General features: G+C 41.7%; 1 protein-coding gene across 1 annotated transcript in view; it reads right to left on the reverse strand.

Moving 5' to 3' along the window:
- Elmod2 (ELMO domain containing 2) overlaps window positions 1–9,186 on the reverse strand; it is a 19,802-nt gene extending 10,616 nt beyond the window's left edge. The window contains exons 1-3 of the mRNA XM_021170414.2: window positions 9,049–9,186; window positions 7,763–7,910; window positions 5,737–5,765 (exon numbers count right to left, since the gene is read on the reverse strand). Of these exons, the coding sequence (XP_021026073.1) occupies window positions 5,737–5,765; window positions 7,763–7,904 (171 nt within the window). The 5' untranslated portion in view covers window positions 7,905–7,910; window positions 9,049–9,186. The remainder of the gene's footprint in view (window positions 1–5,736; window positions 5,766–7,762; window positions 7,911–9,048) is intronic.
- Window positions 9,187–15,372: the final 6,186 nt, after the last annotated feature.

Raw genomic sequence — 15,372 nt, forward strand, 5'->3', positions numbered from 1 at the left:
AAAGCAGGAGCTGATGCAGAGGCCATGGAGGGATGTTCTTTACTGGCTTGCTTTCCCTGGCTTGCTCAGCCTACTCTTTTATAGAACCAAGACTACCAGCCCAGAGATGGTCCCACCCACAGGGGGCCTTTCCCCCTTGATCACTAATTGAGAAAATGCCTTATAGTTGGATCACATGGAGGTATTTCCTCAACTGAAGCTCCTTTTTCTGTGATAACTCCAGCTGTGTCAAGTTGACACAAAACTCGCCAGTACAGCTTTCCAACATATTCAATGAGATTTTCATTAAAACTTCACAGGTCAATTTTCGAATTCATATTTAGAAACACTGAGTCTTTTAATTGATAAATATCAGGCTTTTTTTTTCCCCAAAACTTCCTCCCCAGGGTTAGGACTGAAAACTGTCTCACTAGAGCTCCCTGGATGGTTTGCATTTGTCTGCTGCGGCAGCACTGCTCTTTGATGATCCAAAAGTGCACTGCTAATACAGACAGAAGTGAGCAACCTGCTGCCAAATATTTCAGTCCACTTATTAATACATAGCAGTGACCTCCAGGGATCCAGCACTGTCTACATTCTCAGACTACATCTCTGTTAATACATATAGCTCTTTCTGGCCAACTATGTCTCAGGTTTTATTTTTGTTTTGTTTTTCCTTGCTGACTGTGGTCCCCAAGATTTCAGTAAAATGCTGAGTAGAAGCAGAGAAACTAATCAGATCTGTCATGCCCCAACTACAGGTGACTAACCCTTCAAAGCCGAATGTCTTCTGTGATGTCAGCTAGATGGTCCGCGGGCGACCTTTAATGGATTGTGGGATAGATTTCAGTCATGAGCCGATTTTTCAGTATCTGTCGACTCTGTTACTGTGGTAATAGATGATAGTCCCTGAACTTAAACTTTAATCCTAACAGTGTCCTTTTTATGTGTTACTATGATCACTCTGCTCATGTTCTGTAAGAACTCTTGCATCATGTTCATAAAGGACACCGAGTTGTACTTTTTATTTATAGGTCTTTGGTTTTAGTGTGCACTCGAAAGGGAGGTGGGGGGGTCTTCCCTCCATTTCCCAGGACTTTCTGTTAACAGTGGCACTGTTTCTTCTTCCATAAATGTTTGGTAAGAATTAAGCAAGGCTAGAGAGAGGCTCAATGGCAAAGAACACTACTTCTGCAGAGGACTGGGTTTGGTTTCCAGGACCTACCTGATGGCTCACAACCACCTGGCAATCCAGCTCCAGAGAATCTGATGCCCTCTTCTTACCTCTGTGGGCAGCAGATATGTACACAGTGCACAGACACAGTGCATACAGGCAAACACTCAAGAGCACAAGGGCCCAAACATCTATTAAAAGAGAACTAAATAGGCCAATGCTACAGAGTTTTGCAATTTTAAATTGGAGATTTTATTTCTTTTCTTGAATATATGGCAACCTAGATTCTTTTATTTTCATATTAGTTGACAAACTGCTTTCCACAAATTTTTCCCACTTCATAGAAACTACAGGGTTTACCAGGATGAAGCTGCTCACGGAACCTGTGACCCAGGCTATGGGGCCTTATGTTCTACCTTTCCTAAGACTGGGAATCTTGGCTTTCTCTCAGAATTCATCAGTGGCTAGAGGTGACTGACGCTACTAATCTTTTTAACGTACTGGCTTCTGAGCTTGTTGGCAATGCCCACAGTTGTCTATTTTACTAATTCATTGATTTTTCTGCCTCGTAACTTCTTCAGCTTACTTTTCAGGTTTCTAAAGGTACAGACAGATTGTACTGGTTTAGGTTTTTAAAGTTTGCTTTGGTGAGCTAAGCAAATGTAGATATGTTGTTTTTCCAGTTCAATTTTGTCTATTTCCCACCAATTTTTTCTTTGACCCATGGGACTACTACAGTATTTATAGTCCAGGTACCACAGATTTTCACAGTTTAGCAGCCATTGGACATAGTTATAAATAGTTCCAAGTCTGTAAGTGAGGAAGTGAGATGTAATTTTTTTAACCAACAAAGAAGGCGTTTCAACTGTCCAACAGTCTACAACCCAACAGAACCATATATTGAGATTGCTGTCAGAGATAAGCATGCATACTCACCATTAAAAATGCAAAGTATTTAAATATGTACAAGGGTTTCACGGATGCTTTCTCTCAAATTCTTATAGTGTTCACTGGTTTAATTACATTATCATCAATATTATCAACATGCACTCTCTTATGTTGCCTTTCTAAAATGGTGACACAGGTATTGATGAGGGGACAAGCAATAAATAAAATAGGAAGTAATAAAATCAAAACAATTTCCAGACTTCTATTCATGTAGTAAAATACTGAGATAGTCAATGGAAATCCACAACATCAGAATAATATTATTCTCTTGAAGAAATATACAAATTGCATGTTTAAACTGACAAGCCCATTTCTATGTATTGACAAAACAACTTCAGTTCGAGGCTTCAAGAGAAAGCAGCTATGATTTGAGTTAATCTTAGGCATTGCTAGTTATTCTCATTACAGAATAAAAACACAGTAATATTCTATTTTTGATGGTGACATCATAAGAATACAACTTTAACATTTACATTTCAAGTGAGATTTTTAAATAGCTACTAAATAATTGAAAAATTAGCATATTATTTCCTGTTAATTTAATCCACTCTTGTTGAGTCCCAAAATACTCTAAGCCAGTGAATTCACTTGTGAATCATGACTCATTAGAAGTCAAATGACCAGGGGCTGGCGAGATGGCTCAGTGGTTAAGAGCACCAACTGCTCTTCCGAAGGTCCCGAGTTCAAATCCCAGCAACCACATGGTGGCTCACAACCATCTGTAACGAAATCTAATGCCTTCTTCTAGAGTATCTGAGGACAGCTACAGTGTACTTACATATAATAAATAAATAAATCTTAAAAAAAAAAGAAGTCAAATGACCTTTTTACAGGGGTGGCATTATCAGATATCCTGCATATCAGATATTTACATTAAAATTCATAATAGTAGTGAAATTACAGTTGTGAAGTAACAATGAAATAATTTTATGGTTGGAGTCACCACATGAGGAGCTGTACGCAGACTTGGGAAGGTTGCAGCCACGGCTCTAAGCCATGCTCAGTCCTTCCTGCTCTGTATTGCTCTTTGTTGTCTACTGATAATTGTCCATCATCAATTTTACTACTCCTACAAATACTGACACCCTGGCAGAATATGAACATATGGGAGTCACCCAATCCTTGCTGAAATTTTACCAATATCTGATCCCCTGTCCTACTTACATTTAGCTTAATTTACCACATATATATATATAAAATCCCACTGATAAACTCTGAGAGCCCAGACGCTGCTCCAGCCTATCCTCAGGCTGCTGATATGTGGGTGCTGAGTTCAGTTTCTGATCCTTCTCCACCAGAACAAGCAAAGGAAGCAAGAACCACACGCTCATGTGGAAAAGGGGCCAGCGCTGCCCACTCTATGTTTTCTTAACCCTCAAAGCACTGCTGCTTGCCGGGAGTCGGTGCTGGCGCTGGGGATACGGCCGTAAGCAACAGACACTATGCTTCGTGCTGTTTCTTTGCAGCAGGAGAGAATAAAGAAATAAAGAAGTAAGATACTGAAAAGGAAAAAAAAGAAGAAGAAGAAGAAGAAGAAGAAGAAGAAGAAGAAGAAGAAGAAGAAGAAGAAGAAGAAGAAGGAAAAAGGACAGGGGGTGGGGCTTACGATTCCAAGTAGAGAAGGCTCAGTGTGCTCATGAGGTCAGAACTGAATGAAACTGGAGCTGATGTGAGGTAAACTTTTAACAGGAAGAACCAACACTTTGGCCCTAGTGGCACAAGGCCTACACAGGCTGATGGCAGGTGGTATGCTGGTTTGGAGCAGAAGCACAGGACAAGAGCAGTGCTAGATGCAACAGTGAGCAACAAGGGAAACTAGGGGGATGCGCTAGGGGAAGTGAGTGGGGTGCACTGGGGCAGCACTGATGGTGTGCAGGAAGGTCTCAAAGCATTAAAGAGGATATATAAGTGGTGGGTGTGTGGGTGCGGCACAAGGAACTGTAACACTTTTACAGCAGTTTTCAGGGCACTGGAAAGCACCTGTCAGAGGTCAATTCATTCTCAAATATTCCAAGATTTATGACACAAAGAAACACAACTTGATCTTCATCAGTCAGTCTATGTGGAGAAAACATGGCTTTTTACAGAGCGAGCAGGAACAGTCAGAACACAGGGCTATCCCTCCAAGCAGGGCCCTGACCTGCAGGAAACAAGCATCACTGGGGAACCAACATGTCAGAAACAGAATCAGGACCTCTGGGGTGGAACCCAGTGTCTTCACTCCCAATAGGCTTCCAGAGGATGCTGGGGCTACTGAGTTTGAGACCTGCCGTAACAGCTCTGAAATAAAATGTGTCCAAGCAGGTACCTACAATCAAAGGCTGCTGTGGGGATCTGCCTGCTATATTACAGAAACAGGTACCACATGTGTGTGTGCAATTAAACAAGAATTAGGGCAGAAACTTTCAAAGTTTCAGATGCCATATTCTCTTGAAAAAAAAAAAAAACAAACCACAGTTTAGGATTCTGAACAAAGGCAGCTCTATACCCTGCCCAGGGTCCACTGATGCAGATGTGAGTTACTCTCACACAGATAACTCAGAACTGAGACTGTACCTAAGATAACAAGCACCCACGTTAGAAGTTACTCTCCAGAACGAAGCGTGTCAGCTTGTGGAACCCAGCTCTGCCGATTCCAGTGTGAGGCAGCGACTCTTACCAACACCAGCAGACCGAATCATGTCCACGCTTTTTATTATGACTCATATTTGACATTATGACCAGTGCAAACATGTATATGGATATCTATAATAGAGATGTGCACACAGATAACTAAACTAAAAATGTCACAAAAGAATATATACCAGTAATTCTTATACAGACAACACTGTGATCTTACAGTTAATTCTAGCTGGTTAATTCTTGGTTTCCCACGTAACACATCAAGAGCTGCAGCTGACATGTGGCAGACAGGCTTTCCTTCCCATGCAAGTCAGTTCCCATGCAACCACTCGCCTGCCACAGCTTTGGGCTGTTCAGAATACATCTTTTGTCTTGCACTTAACCACTCATTTAAACCCACAGATGCAAATGGAGATGACACAGTCTGCCGGCCGCCAGTGACTTACTGTGAGACCATTCCCTCACTGCCCACTGAACCTGCACCTGTGACCTACAGTAAGACAAGTGAAACAGACATGGGAACATGAGACCGACTAGATAAAGGGCTTTGCAGCTGAGCCACATGGGCATGAGCACTCAATGACACTGCTTTAGGCTCCTCAGCCTTGTGCTTGTTTCTTATACAGCAAAAGCTGACTGCTAGGGATGGTATGCTGGGACTCACTTTGGATCAAAATTTGCCTGGCTCTTCTCTCACACAACCTACCCTGAGGACACAGTCTTGGGAAAGGCTTTCCTAACATGCTGGTCCCCAAAGCTACCAAAGCTGCTGCAAAATCAACAGGTAGGACCTCAGAACAGGACGCAGAGTTGAACTCCTTTTCTGTCCATCAAAACACATGGAGAAAGTATTTTGTAAACAGAATTACAATTTCTAAAATGAGAACACTTAACTCACAGTTTCTCATAGCAAAGGTGGTAACCATAATCCTGAAATCAAAGCGTTCTTTTCAAAGAAAAAAAAATACACTTAGGTTAAGTTTTCTAGAATTAGCATTTTAATGTGCTCTTACCTTATTCTTGGAATATGTCAAGGAATTTTCTGAAATTAAAAAAAAAAGTTACCACTTGAACACATTTTCTCAATTACCTAAAATCAAATAGTAAAACTATAACAGCAACGATAAATCACTTCTGCAGTTTAAGGCACAATTCCCACATGAACAACACAACAATCATCTCAAAATCTTACAGGATAGAGAAAAAGGTGGAACCATCTTCCCCCAAATGCAGTACCAAGCTGGTGACAATCTAATTTTCCCAGAACTTTGTGTTTCTGTGCAGACCGCCAGAGTGGGGGTGTTCGCCCACTGCTAAGATCTCAGAAATTCATCTGAAGACTATATCCCCCACTACACCCTCTTCTCTGTCAGTCTGAGCAAGCGGCCCGCAACTCAGCAGTACAAGAACAAAGGAGCAGACTGTCTGCCAGCTCTCCTCTCACTAGGCAAAGAGCAAATAGCCTCTGCATTCCTGGTTTCTCTTCTAAGAATGACAACATTTGTATTGGTCTGTTAAAAAAATGTTTAAGAATATATTAAGAACACTCTCCTTTTGAGAATTGTAAGAAAGATGCTTTTTGCCTCAAAGTAAAGCTTTGAATATGCTCTTTCCCCATACTGTAAAGTGCCAACCAGCACAGTCTGCAGAGGTCTGTGTTAAGAGGCACTTGGTTCTTCTGAGCAAGTGTGTGTGTGTGTGTGTGTGTGTAGAACTGTGCATTATGCTTCATCCAGCCACAAGACACTCTGCCATTCTTCCATGTCATGCTGGGTACAGGGTCTGCTGTCCACACCTCACTCACTCGGACCTAAAAAGCATCAATTCCTCATTCAGGGCATTTTTTGATCAACACAAAATAGGAGCTGGTTAATTCTTGACTTTCTACTTAACACAGCATCATGAGCTGGGGCTCCGCCCAGGTCTTTCTACTTAACACAGCATCATGAGCTGGGGCTCCGCCTAGGTCTCTCTTACCATTTCTACAGTAACTTCAAACCCCGTTTCTCAGCCATCTGAGTTTGAAGTCAGAACAACACTTTCAATTAAACACTGAAAAACTGTCATTTGACAGAAATATAACACAAGCCAAACTGAGCCCCCTGTACACCATAAACATTTCCACAGCTATATTTAAACAAAATACATGCAATTTTTATTGCTATAACAACTTATACTATCACTTGAATGTATTACAAATACAATTATCATACATCTTTACACATTTTTTCATATGAGTCTTTGAAATCCAATGGGTATCTTACAGGTAAAGCACAACTCAATTAACATCATGCAGACTTCAAGTGCTCAGAACCATGTGGCCATCACTGTGAGACTGGACCAAGTAGGTTCTAAAAGTCTTTCCTAGGACCAATGAGTAATCTGTCCATTCAGAAATAAGAGTAAAAAGTGAGAAGACTCATTAATGAGGCCTCAAAGGAGGAAAACAGATAACTGACTCCAATCTTTTTTTTTAATTAGGTATTTTCTTCATTTACATTTCCAGTGCTATCCCAAAAGTCCCCCATACCCTCTCTCCCCCACTTCACTCCCCCCCTCCCACTTCTTGGCCCTGGCGTTCCCCTGTACTGGGGCATATAAAGTTTGCACGACCAATGGGCCTCTCTTTCCACTGATGGCCGACTAGGCCATCTTCTGATACATATGCAGCTAGAGACACGCGCTCCGCGGGGTACTCTTCAATCTTTACCTCATACATTTGTGTAGAAATTTCAAATGGAAGAGAGAATAATTTTCTAGTAAACAACTGCAAATATAATCTGAATAATAATGGATACATTTTTAAGAAATCCAAAAGGCTCATTCTTTGGATACATATGGGATGTTTCAGGAAGTTTTTTTTTATATATTCAGTGCTCAATTCAGTAGTCAGTAGTAGAATGAAAAGAACTTAAAGACCACAAAGCTTAAGAAACTCAGCTGCAGTGATTCGCTCAAATCAAACTCCCATGGGGTGAGCAGAAATAATTCAGTTAGGTTATAATTAATGTTGAATTTCCTTTATTTTGAAGGTATTACCTATTCTGTAGGTCCTCTGTGCCCCTCCATAGGTGTCAAAAATTCGTTGCAATTCACATTTCCCAGTCATCTGCCGTAAGACCCATTTCATCCAAAATCGGAAAAAGTGTCCATAGAAAAACTCCCACAGAGACACGAACATGTTTTCCTGGAAAGAGGATATAAACACACAAGCTTAACGGTCTCAAACTGGAATTATAAAACTGAAAAATAAATTAAGTTGATCCAACTCCTCAAATGATAATGAAGTCTATTATTCCACTGTGTCTATTTTGTGACAGTGTTTAATTCATCAGGCAAAGAAATAACATACAACAGCTTAAATAATGATTTGCCAAATGGTCAATTTATCTCTTTGCCAAATGGTCACTTTTAAAAAAAATGTAAAAAGTAGCCAAAAAAAAAAAAAAAAAAAAAACCTGGCCAAATTATTTAATCGCTAAAAAGAATAACCACATTTCATTTTTGCCAAATATTATATTTAATATTTTGGATTCATACTTCCGTTTTTCATCCCTTGAAACTTGGAACAAAGAAGTTCAAGAATAAAAGGACCAACCGAGCAACAATTTCAAATCTACCACACATCAGATGTGGCTTCCCAAAGAATGAGCTCTTTTCAGCCTTGGTTGAGAGCGCGCCCAGCTGTCTCTGTCAGCTGACTCCGACAAATGAAAACACTACAAGTGGCTTACAACTGAAGCATACAGGTTGGGAAACGAGCAGATGGCATCCTGACGAATTCATCATTTTTCTAGTCAGTAGGTGAAGGGCAGAGACACCAAGAGGTTAAAAAACAAAAACAAAAAACCCCACAAAATCTATACACTTGATATAACTGATCTTGAAAGAAAACTCTTTTCGGGTGCTAAACGAAGGGGAGGAGGGATACCGGGAACTCCAGCCCTGGGATTCGCAGACACACCCTCTCTGCGCCCGGGCCCGAGGAGCTGTCAAATTCGAAATCCCCTCAAGGCAGGGCACCAGGTGTCGGTGCCAGACACGCGGATCAGGATCTTTAAAATGAGTCATCCCGTCGGCGCTTGTCGGGACGAAGAGGGCAGAAGTGCCAGGCGCAGGCAGGCCGTCCCGCCGAGCCCCAGGGCCTCGGGAAACCGAGTGCGAGCCCCGTGGGCACCACACCGTCCCGCCCCTCGCGCGCGCGGGAACGATGCACAAAGCCCCGACGGCCCCCGCACCCTGCGGATTATCCGCGGGACGCCAGCGAGGCTTGCGCAGCCGCACGCCAGCAACTCAGAGTGAGAGAAAAATAAAACAGCAGCCACCTCACAGGAGCGGAAGAACTAGGGGGAAAGCTGGCACTGCCTCGGTTTCCCCAGCTGCAAACACCGGCAACGGAAACGACGCTCTACGCGGAGCGCTCCCTGCGAACACCGCGACCCGGAAGTCCGCACGGAGGCTGCAGGGGCGGGGTATCTTTTGGCTCCGCGCCCCGCCTCTTCGTCTTCTTCCGATTGGCTCGCTCTCAGCCTATCGCCGGCGCGGAAGGAGGGGCCCGAGGGCAGGCGCGCCAGACGCTGTACGGTTTTCATGGCAACGGCGGCCTGCTGCCACGCCCAGCCCAGTGCCAAGGAGTTCCCTGTGGACTTGGCCTGGGAACTTTGCTCAGGGCTTTCGGAGACTCTTCCACCGCGAGCGTGACCACAGCACTTTCACTTACATTTCCTAATCTGCGAAGTGATTATTTCCCATCTTTATGAGGCACAAAGGAAACTTGGCTCGAAGGCACTTTATGGATGACGCAAAAGAACTTGCGTTGACTAAGTGTGTTCAATGAGAGTTTTTCCTCTGAAAACAAACATGGAACAGTTAATTTATCAAACGTTCATTTCTTAACATCGTTTCTACTGGAGGAATAATTTGTGCCTTTTTTTTTTTAAACCTCAAAAGTATGGTTTTTATGTGCTAGGTGGTCTTCTACAAGGGACTCACATGCCAAACCAACCAGCAAAAGCATAGTATCAGGTTAAGCTGCGTAACAAAGTTATTAAGGGGATTAGGGAGTAGGGGAAGGGATCATTACATACAGCGGAATCAGCAAAGTAAGGGTAAGCGTTACTAGAGGAGGTGAGGGAGTATGCTGGGCCAGCTTCAGGAGGAAGACTGGTCCACAGGACAGTAAATGTAGAAGTCCTGGGTTAGGAATGTATTACAAAAGGCTGATGGCACAACAATGGGGTTGGTGGGTTGGATAAGAAAGAGCCAAGTGAAGAGAAGGCTAAATATAAAAGACGTTAAAAATGAAACAAAAGAAATTCCTGAATTGGACACGCTCATGCGTGCCTGTAATTACATGCCAGCTGGAGGGTGATGTGGGCAGGGAGATCTGGAGTTCAAGGCTACTTAAGGTTCTGCCTAAAAAAGTAGATAGATAGATAGATAGATAGATAGATAGATAGACAGACAGACAGACAGATAGTTTAGCCTCCTACCCAAACAAGATTCCTGGCTCCTTGGTCCCCTTGTCAGGACCAACCACTATTAGTTCCTTATACTTCCAAAAATATTCAAGCCAGTGTCTTGTCTATGCCCCATCCATCTCCTTGTTAGGTCTGATTAAGTGCGCAGTACATGCCTTTCCTTTTTTTTTTTTTTTCTCGAGACAGGGTTTCTCTGTGTAGCCCTGGCTGTCCTGAAACTCACTTTATAAACCAGGCTGGCCTCGAACTCAGAAATCCACCTGACTCTGCCTCCTGAGTGCTGGGATTAAAGCTGTGCACCACCACGCCTGGTGTGCCTTTCCATTTTAAAGGTAGATTCTTCTTGTAGAGCATAAACCTATGAAGGGCAGAAAAACCACCACCTTTGCCCCATGGGAGTGAAATATTTCCTGCAGTAAGCTGTTCTGTTTCTATAGCTTTGAGTATCCAAATGTATAGGTTACCAAGCAGGCCCTGATTGGCAAATCTTGAAAATGGGTATGTCCTGAAAATGGAAGAATTAGAACTTAGGATCAATCAAGGAAGAGTTATCAAATCTAATGGGGTAGGGGTAAACCCAGAGACCAGCAAAAGTTCACGGTCAAGTACACAGCTCTCTGTTAGAGTAGGGAAATGTAAAAGAAATCTCTCAGCCAGCCACACGCCATCTTCGGTGCAAACCCAGCAGAGGGTCCCAAGGTCCCTAGAGGACTCTCCACGCTGCAGGCCCCCTAGCACACCCAGGGCCTCGGGATCATTAGTGAGTAGAATGCAACATCAATTCCAAAGAATCCTGGAGGGTCTTGTGCCAGCAGGAACAGCGACAAAGGAACCCCACCCAACCAGAGGATAGAATTCTTTCCTGTCAGAGCCAGCTGCGCACCATCTTCATCGTGAACCCAGTGGAGGGTGCCAAGGTCTCCAGAGGACTCTACACCTGGGACTTTGGGATCACTGGAGGCAGAGTTGAGACCCATACCCCTGGGCACCTTCCTTGCCAGAGGAGAGTCCGCCTTCAGGGAGGGCTCTAACCCAGGACACAGGAGGTGGATCAGAGCTCCAGACTTCTGAACACCTTCCCTGCAAGAGGAGAGCTTGACTGCAGAGAGTGCTCTGACCACTGGGATTCAGGTGAGAGTTGGGCTCCCAGGAGTGCTGACAGAGGCTAGCAGAATCACAGGAGGAACAAGCTCCAGCCAGAGACAGCTTGATCATTAACACCAGAGATTACCAGATGACAAAAGGCACGTGTAAGAATCTTACTAACAGAAACCAAGAACACTGGGTTTCATCAGAACCCAGTACACCCACCACAGCGAGTCCTGGATACCCCAACACACCCGAAAAGCAAGACTCGGATTTAAAATCATACCTCATGATGCTGGTAGAGGATTTTAAGAAAAGCATTAAAATCTCACTTAAATAAATACAGGAGAACACTACTAAACAGGTAGAAGTCTGTAAAAAATTATAGGAGAAAACACTGCTAAATAGGTAGAAGTCCTTAAAGAAGAAACACAAAAATTCCTTAAAGAATTACAGGAAAACACAACCAAACAGGTAATGGAATTGAACAAAACCATCCAAGATCTAAAAATGGAAGTAGAAACAATAAAGAAAACCCAAAGGGAAACAACTCCGGAGATAGAAATCCAAGGAAAGAAATCAAGAAACATAGATGCAAGCATCAGTAACAGAATACAAGAGATGGAAGAGAGAATCTCAGGTGCAGAAGATTCCATAGAAAACATGGACACAACAATCAAAGAAAACGCAAAATCCAAAAAGATCCTAACTCAAAACATCCAGGAAATCCAGGAAACAATGAGAAGACCAAACCTACAGATAATAGGAGTAGATGAGAATGAAAATTTTCAACTTAAAAGTCCAGTAAATATATTCAACAAAATTATAGAAGAAAACTTCCCTAACCTAAAGAAAGAGATGCCCATGAACATACAAGAAGCCTACAAGACTCCAAACAGACAGGACCAGAAAAGAAATTCCTCCCGACACATAATAATCAGAACAACAAATGCACTAAATAAAGACAGAATATTAAAAGTAGTAAGGGAAAAAGGTCAAGTAACATATAAAGGAAGGCCTATTAGAATTACATCAGACTTCTCACCAGAGACTATAAAAGCCAGAAGATTCTGGACAGATGTTATACAGACCCTAAGAGAACACAAATGCCAGTCCAGGCTACTATACCCAGCAAAATTCTCAATTACCATAGATGGAAAAACCAAAGTATTCCATGACAAAATCAAATGCACACAATATCTTTCCACAAATCCAGCACTTCAAAGGATAATAAAGGGAAAACACCAACACAGGACAGAAACTACACCCTAGAAAAAGCAAGAAAGTAATCCTTCAACAAACCTAGAAGAAGACAGCCACAAGAACAGAACCCCAACTCTAACAACAAAAATAACAGGAGGCAACTTTTCCTTAATTTCTCTTAATATCAATGGACTCAATTCCCCAATAAAAAGACATAGACTAACAGACTGGCTACACAAACAGGACCCAACATTTTGCTGCTTACAGGAAACCCATCTCAGGGAAAAAGACAGACACTACCTCAGAATGAAAGGCTGGAAAACAATTTTCCAAGCAAATGGTCTGAAGAAACAGCTGGAGTAGCCATTCTAATATCGAATAAAATCGACTTACAACCCAAAGTTATCAAAAAAGACAAGGAGGGGCACTTCATACTCATCAAAGGTAAAATCTTCCAAGAGGAACTCTCAGATCTGAATATCTATGCTCCAAATGCAAGGGCATTCACATTCATTAAGGAAACTTTAGTAAAGATCAAAGCACACATTGTACCTCACACAATAATACTGGGAGACTTCAAAACCCCACTCTCATCATTGGGCAGATCCTGGACACAGAAACTAAACAGAGACACATTGAAACTAACAGAAGTTATTAAACAAATGGATTTAACAAGTATCTACAGAACATTTTATGCTAAAACAAAAGGATATACCTTATCTCAGCACCTCATGGTACCTTCTCCAAAACTGACCATATAATTGGTCACAAAACAGGCCTCAACAGATACAAAAATATTGAAATTATCCCATTCATCCTATCAGATCACGGACTAAGGTTGATCTTCAGTAACAGCATAAATAATAGAAAGCCAACATTCATGTGGAAGCTGAACAACACGCTACTCGATACCTTGGTCAAGGAAGAAATATAGAAATTAGACTTTTAGAGTTTAATGAAAATGAAGCCACAACATACCCAAACTTATGGGACACAATGAAAGTAGTCCTAAGAGGAAAACTCATAGCTCTGAATGCTGCCAAAAAGAAACTAGACAGAGCATACACTAGCAGCTTGACAGCACACCTAAAAGCTCTAGAACACAAGCAAGCAAATTCACCTAAGAGGAGTAGACGGCAGGAAATAATGAAAATTAGGGCTGAAATCAACCAAGTGGAAACAAAAAGAACTATTCAAAGGATCAGCCAAACCAGGAGCTTGTTCTTTGAGAAAATCAACAAGATAGATAAACCTTTAGCCAGACTAGAGGGCATAGGGACAGTATCCTAATTAACAAAATCAGAAATAAAAAGGGAGACATAACAGAACCTGAGGAAATCCAAAATATTATCAGATCCTACTACAAAAGATTATACTCAGCAAAACTGGAAAACCTGGATGAAATGGACAATTTTCTAGACTGATACCAGGTACCAAAGTTAAATCAGGATCAGATTAATGATCTAAAGAGTCCCATATCCCCTAAAGAAATAGAAGCAGTCATTAATACTCACACAACCAAAAAAAGCCCAGGACCAGATGGATTTAGTACAGAGTTTTATCAGACCTTCAAAGAAGACCTAATTCCAATTCTTCTCAAACTATTCCACAAAATAGAAGGTACTCTACCCAATTCATTCTATGAAGCCACAATCACTGTGATAACTAAGTCACATAAAGACCCAACGAAGAAAGAGAACTTCAGACCAATTTCCCTTATGAACATAGATGCAAAAATACTCAATAAAATCCTCAAAAACCAAATCCAAGAACACATCAAAATGATCATCCATCATGATCAAGTAGGCTTCATCCCAGGGATGCAGGGATGGTTTAATATACAGAAATCCATCAACATAGCCCACTAAACAAACTCAAAGACAAAAACCACATGATCATCTCCTTAGAGGCTGAGAAAGCCTTTGACAAAATCCAACCCCTCTTCATGATAAAAGTCTTGGAAAGTTTAGGGATTCAGGCCCATACCCAAACATAATAAAAGCAATATACAGGAAACCAGTAGCCAACATCAAACAAAATGGAGAGAAACTTGAAGCAATCCCACTAAAATCAGGGACTATACAAGGCTACCAACTTTTCCCTACCTATTCAATATAGTACTTGAAGTCCTAGCCAGAGCAACTAGACAACAAAAGGAGATCAAAGGGATACAAATTGGAAAGGAAGAAGTCAAAATATCACTATTTGCAGATGATATGATAGTATATATAAGTGTCCATAAAAATTCCACCAGAGAACTCCTAAACCTGATAAACATCTTCAGTGCAGTAGCTGGATATAAAATTAAATCAGTGGCCTTTCTCTACACAAAGGTAAAACAGGCTGAGAAAGAAATTAGGGAAACAACACCTTCACAATAGTCACAAATAGTATAAAATACCTTGGTGTGACTCTAACTAAGGAAGTGAAAGATCTGTATGATAAGAACTTCAAGTCTCTGAAGAAAGAAATTGAAGAAGATCTCAGAAGATGGAAAGAGCTCCCATGCTCATGGATTGGCAGGATCAACATAGTCAAAATGGCTATCNTGCCAAAAGCAATCTACAGATTCAATGCAATCCCCATCAAAATTTCAACTCAGTTCTTCACAGAGTTAGAAAGGGCAATTTGCAAATTCATTTGGAATAACAAAAAAAACCTAGGATAGCAAAAACTATTCTCAAGAATAAAAGAACCTCTGGTGGAATCACCATGCCTGACCTCAAAGCTGTACTACAGAGCAATTGTGATAAAAACTGCATGGTACTGGTACAGTGACAGACAGGTAGATCAATGGAATAGAATTGAAGACCCAGAAATGAACCCACACACCTATGGTCACTTGATCTTTGACAAGGGAGCTAAAACCATCCAGTAGAA

The sequence above is a fragment of the Mus caroli genome, chromosome 8 (genome assembly GCF_900094665.2).
Source record: "Mus caroli chromosome 8, CAROLI_EIJ_v1.1, whole genome shotgun sequence".
Lineage (NCBI taxonomy): Eukaryota > Metazoa > Chordata > Mammalia > Rodentia > Muridae > Mus > Mus caroli.